Source organism: Podarcis pityusensis, assembly GCF_964106645.2.
Source record: "Podarcis pityusensis genome assembly, chromosome: 7".
NCBI classification, from domain to species: Eukaryota; Metazoa; Chordata; class Lepidosauria; order Squamata; family Lacertidae; genus Podarcis; species Podarcis pityusensis.
In genome coordinates, this window is record NC_138031.1 from 56,480,422 (window position 1) to 56,486,421 (window position 6,000).

General features: G+C 49.5%; 1 protein-coding gene across 1 annotated transcript; it reads right to left on the reverse strand.

The window, feature by feature from the left end:
- Nucleotides 1–387: 387 nt before the first annotated feature.
- LOC308481829 (uncharacterized protein) lies at nucleotides 388–3,128 on the reverse strand (the record flags this gene model as incomplete). The annotated part of the gene is made up of 3 exons (XM_081014534.1): nucleotides 2,478–3,128; nucleotides 1,821–1,871; nucleotides 388–554 (listed from the first exon to the last, which is right to left on the reverse strand). Exons 1-3 carry the CDS (start codon nucleotides 3,085–3,087, stop codon nucleotides 388–390), a joined length of 828 nt encoding a protein of 275 aa, XP_080870660.1. The 5' UTR covers nucleotides 3,088–3,128.
- Between the last annotated feature and the right edge of the window lie 2,872 nt (nucleotides 3,129–6,000).

Here is a 6,000-nt window from a genome sequence, read left to right on the forward strand (position 1 = left end):
CTCAGATGAAGGGGTTAAGCCATGTGAAAGCTGGCCAGCTCATGCGATACTATTTCCCCCAATATGTGAGTAGGTTTGCCCAGACATAAAGCAACTCATGGCTGTCCCAATATCTTCATCCATGATGCCTGAGGCAGAGAAGCAAATGGTGCCTCCCCCCATCAATGGACAAAGTACCCAAGACCAGCCAAATTATTCTGACTATGAGGCAAAAAAAATCCCCACAAGTGCCTTGTAATGCTCTGTTGTGAGTGCTGTGTAAGGGGGCGGAGGCGCACACAGGGAGATTTCTGAGGATCAAAGGCCCAGTGACTTGGTTTGGAACACCTTATGTAGCTCTGTTATCACTAGCACCAACTAGTGACATTAACTGTAACTGCACTTACTTTACAACGGGTTGGCAACCTGCGGTTGTTTAAATGGCCCACGAACCGCCCCCAAACCAAGCCGCCTGCTCAGCGAGTCCCCGTGCACTCTGCTAAACTGGAGTGAAGGACTCGCTTCTGTGGCACCGGAGACCGCATCTGCACATGCACAGATGCCAAAAATCACATCTATGCAGACGGAAAAAATTGCGTCTGCGCAGACGCAATCCGGCCCATGGAGTAATTGCCATGGAAGTTGTTAGGTAAGATTTATTGCTTTATTGTTGTGGTCCGGCACACTTCCCTGCACCTCTGCAGGTCGTAAAGCAATTAGCAGAATTTGCACAGCGTCCGTGTAGAAAGGGCAGTAAAGGAAGTCCCACACGTTTCTTCTTTCCTAGTAGCACTTTATTTGCTCAAAAGTAGCATATTTACAGTTCATAGACACCATCTGAATCAAGTTGCATTTTGCGTCTCTCTCTCAGCTTGCAGCTGCGTAGCAAAGCTGCTTTCACTTTTCACTCAGCTCACAGCATTCCAAGCTGCTTTCGTCACGTCCTGGCTTACTTCCCTTGTAAGCGCCTCCTCTCAGCCTCGAGACACAGAAGGTTAACCCTTCACTACACCCAACACCCCCTCTTGTCTCGCGCCTGAGGGGAGAATCGACCCTTGGTCGTCCCAAACCCAGACCTTCACAAAACTCCCCATGTCTTTGGAAGGTGAGTGGTTTCGTGAACCCATCAGCTAGGTTCTTGGCAGAGGGACAATACTTCAGTGCAACTAATCCCTCCTGAACACTTTGGCACACATTCCGAAAGCGAATGTCTAGGTGTTTAGTTCTGGCCTTGAACTGACCTGACTCTGCCAAACGCAGGCATGGTTGATTGTCCTCGAAAACACGTATCGGCAGACAATCCACTTCGCAGAGTTCCTGCACCAACCAAGCATAGAACTCTACTTCTCTGCACATCTCTGAAAGAGCACTAAACTCAGCCTCAGTGGATGAGAGCGCTATAAGACTTTGCTTCTTGGACCTCCATCCAACTACTGAGTTCCCAAACTTCACCACTAGGCCAGACACAGACTTGCGATCCTCAAGATTAGCCCAATCCGAGTCCACAAAGCAAGTCAGTTTCACTTCTCCTTGTGCTGGCAACCTAAGACAAAAGTCTTTGGTCTCCTGCAAATACCTCAGAACTCTCTTGATGCCATTCCAGGCTTGCACACTAGGGTTTGATGCCTCCCTGCTGAGCAGATTGACAGCGAACGCTATATCAGGTCTGCTCCACTGGGACAAGTACAACAAACTCCCTAGAGCTGACTGAAACACTTCAGTATTTTCGAACGCAGCGCGTTCTACTTGCTGGCTGTCTTTCACAAAACTAGTCTCCATAGGACTTCTCACTCCTGCACAATCACTCATCCTGAACTTCTGAAGCAGTTGCTCAATTTTACCTCTCTGGCTGAGCAAAAAACTTCCATCCTGTGCACGCTCAACATTGACACCTAGATAGGTTTTGACAGCACCAAGCTGTTTAAGCTTGAATCGTTTACCTAGCTCTTTGGCAAACTTCTCCGCCTGTTCATCTGTTTCTGAGACGAAAAGCACGTCATCAACAAAAAACAACACCAGTTCCTGTGAGTCTCCTGATCCTCTAAGGAACAGGCAACTGTCAGCAAGACTCTTCCTGAAACCTAGCTTCTCCAAAGCTTCATTCAGGCACATGTTCCAGTTTCTAGCAGATTGACGTAATCCATAGATGGATTTGTGCAATCTCCACACAACATCCTGCCTTGAGTTCTCAAACCCCGGAGGAGGAATCATGTACAGCTCCTCCTGGAGATCTGAGTTAAGGTAGGCAACATCCACATCAAAGTGGTTTACCTTCCAGCCTCTCTGTGCTGCACAAGCTAAAAGCGTTCTCAGAGTCTCCGCTCGTGACGTTGGCGAATACACCTCCATGAAGTGTATTCCCTTCCTCTGAGTAAATCCTCGAGCAACTAACCTGGCTTTATACTGCGGCTCTCCAGCATCAGTGGGTTTCAAGCGGTAAACCCATCTGGAACTCACAGCCTGCTTCCCCGGTGGCAACTCTGTGAGTGAGAACACACCTAGATCTTTCATGGACTTCATCTCTTTGTCCATTGCCCTGTGCCACTTGCCTGCTTCTTCCTCAGGTAAACTCTGAATATCCTCGAAGGATTCAGGTTCACATCTTGCAGAACCTACCCAGACGCCTGAAGCGTCGTACCGATCAGGAGGCCTCCTTGTCCTCGCTGATCTCCTCAGTGTGACTCCTGGTGACCCTGCCTCTTCACTGGGTCCAGCTAAATCATCCTCAACTTCAGTGTCTTCCCCCTCTGACCTGCTGCGCCTCTTGGGCCTTACAGCTGGTCCAGCAGGTGAAGAAGGCTCACTCTTTGGCTCAAACTTGACACTTGCCTGAGGAGGTGTTTTAGGTTCCCCCCTCTGAGGGATCCTGAGCTGTCCCTGCCTTGGACTCTGTCCCTCTGGACCGTGGTCCCCAGCTCCAAGTTCCTCCTCCTCCTCGTCTGAGTCATAGAACTGCTGTGGAAGCACGTCTGGATTGGCGTGCAGACGTTTCCAACCAGCTTGCTCACAGAACTCAGCGCTATTGCTGATAACCAACCTAGACTGGTCTCCACTTGGGTACGCAAACCTCCAGGCCTTTGAGCCAGGCTCATACCCTACAAAGATCATCCTTTTAGACCTTGGCTCACCTTTCTTGCGTAGAGCCTTTGGAATAAGCACCCAAGCCTCACAACCAAACACACGAAGGTAGTGTACCTTGGGCTTATCTCCATGAAGTAAGAAATACGGTGTATTTCCTACACTAGAGTTGTACACTCTGTTCTCGGTATGGACCACATATCTCCAGGCCTCCGACCAAAACTTCTGGGGTAGCCCTGCGTCCCACAGGATCGCAGACACAGCTTCCTGCACCGTCCTGTTCTTTCTCTCTGTGACCCCATTCTGTTGCGGAGAGTAAGGAGCGGTCAGTCTGTGGCTAATCCCCTTCTCCCTAAAGAAATCCTGTAAAGCCGAACCAGTGAATTCAGCACCTCTGTCACTTTGAAAACCACGAACTTTGGTGGAAAAGGTTACCTCAACTGCGGTGATCCAATCCCTGATCATTTTAGCCGCCTCCCCTTTCGTTTTCAGAGAGAAAGTCCAAGCAGACCTCGAAAAATCATCAATCAAAAGCAAAGAATACCTAGAACCTCCCAGTGACTCAACAGACATGGGTCCACACAAATCTGCATGAATTAATTCAAAGGGTTGCGTGGTCTGCCTCTCTGACTTTGGATATGAGCATGTCACAACTTTCGCCTGTTTACATGCATTGCAATCTAGAAATTTGTCACAAACATTAAATTTGCACCCTTGTGTCAGCTCTGGTGCTTTCTGGAGAAATTTCCAATTTAAATGAGCGAAGCGTCGGTGCCAAATATGTAAACAACCATTGTGGGGAGCTACATTCACACATTGGCCCTTCGCATCTTCGGTGTCATCCTCTCCTGTGGAAAAAGGCACATTAACAGCAAACAAATTATCTTTAGACTGCACTGTGTACACGTGTTTCCCATCCTTGGAAAATTCACATTTGTCACCTGCAAAAGAAACTTGAAAATTATCAATCAATAGATCATGCACACTTAACAAACAGTTAGTTAAACCGGGCACTGCATAAGCTTTGACTTCATGCTTAAGGAAAGGACAGAAGAACAGTCCTGTCTCTGTCAGCTTTTTTCTGCTTCCACCTGCAAATTTAACAAACTTCTCAGTTTTTACTGTCCTGCAATTCCTCAAAAGATCAGCAGATGGCACTAGCGAGTTTGAGGCACCAGAGTCTATGATTATAGTGAGAAAGTCTTGTTGTTTACATTCCTGGGTCGCCAGGGCAACAATCTCCTCACTACCCCCCTCCTTGGGGCTTCTGCAGATGTCCTCTCTGGTTGTCACGGCAACAGACTCCCCCCGGCAGGAAGACTTGCCCACGATCTTGACAGCTTCCGTAGATGCAACTCTCTCAGTTGCCATGGAGACTGGACTTGTCTCGGCGTTCCCACATAACTCTGAAGCGCTTATCTCTACTTGCTGCAGGTGGCTGACCTTGAAGCCTCTAGCACTTTTCAGCTTCCCAGACTCCGACTCACGACGTAAACAACTCTTGGCAGCTTTTGGAGAAAGAGGCGTCTCTGAGCTTTCACTGCTCACTGCCCCCCCACTGCTCACGGGGTCTCCAGAACGTTTTTCTGCACCCCCTCTGAAGGGTAAAGGGCTCTCAACACTTGGCCTCTCTTCAGGCTTCACACACAGACACGTTGCAGCATCCACACAGCTCCCAGGCTCAGCAAAAGCACAAGCAGCATTGCTAGCAACAACAACAGCAACAGGAACAGTCCCTTCGCCCCCCTGTGGGGGCTCGCAGCTCCGCCCAGCTGTGTATCGGCTATCAAGAATGTGGCCGGCGCCATCTTGCCTCTCCCTTTCGGATGCAGCCCCTTCTCGGCCCTTGCTTCCCACTCCAGCTCCACAAGCTTCTTGGAGTGCTAGCCAAGCGGCCTCTGGCTTTCTTGCACCCAGGACAACAGGCACCAGATGAGCATCCACACTTTCTGCCAAAAAAGCAAGCACACGCTTCTCCACTTCACTTTGCTCTGCAGCCCTATCAGCCTCTGCTTTCCCAGCTGCATTCTGTGTGGGGTGAATTACATTCCACAGCTGCTCCCCCACCAGCAAAAGCTCCACTTGAAAGCTCCACTGCAGCCAATTTTGGCTAGTCAGTTTAAGCTGACATGGCAGCTTAAGCTCAAAGCCATGTTCACAGGGCTGAGCCATTGCCCTCCCTTCTGTTGGCTTTTCCCAAAGGTACTCACTCAGCCAAACTGGGAACTCCGGACGTCATGGCTTTTGGCTGCCAGCCCTCTGTCAGCCTCCTCCGATCTGCCTCTTTGAAGTCTCCGGCAGTCGATCAAGCTGACAACCAGCAGATAAAGCTTCAAAGCCCTTCCTCACACGCTTCACGTTGACCCATAACCATGTTAGGTAAGATTTATTGCTTTATTGTTGTGGTCCGGCACACTTCCCTGCACCTCTGCAGGTCGTAAAGCAATTAGCAGAATTTGCACAGCGTCCGTGTAGAAAGGGCAGTAAAGGAAGTCCCACACGTTTCTTCTTTCCTAGTAGCACTTTATTTGCTCAAAAGTAGCATATTTACAGTTCATAGACACCATCTGAATCAAGTTGCATTTTGCGTCTCTCTCTCAGCTTGCAGCTGCGTAGCAAAGCTGCTTTCACTTTTCACTCAGCTCACAGCATTCCAAGCTGCTTTCGTCACGTCCTGGCTTACTTCCCTTGTAAGCGCCTCCTCTCAGCCTCGAGACACAGAAGGTTAACCCTTCACTACACCCAACAGAAGTGAACAGGCCGAGGTGAGTTAAACCTTTACAACTACAGTAAGGTAAAGGTAAAGGGACCCCTGACCATTAGGTCCAATCGTGACCGACTCGGGAGTTGCGGCGCTCATCTCGTTTTATTGGCCAAGGCAGCCGGCGTACAGCTTCCAAGTCATGTGGCCAGCATGACTAAGCCGCTTCTGGAGAACAGCAG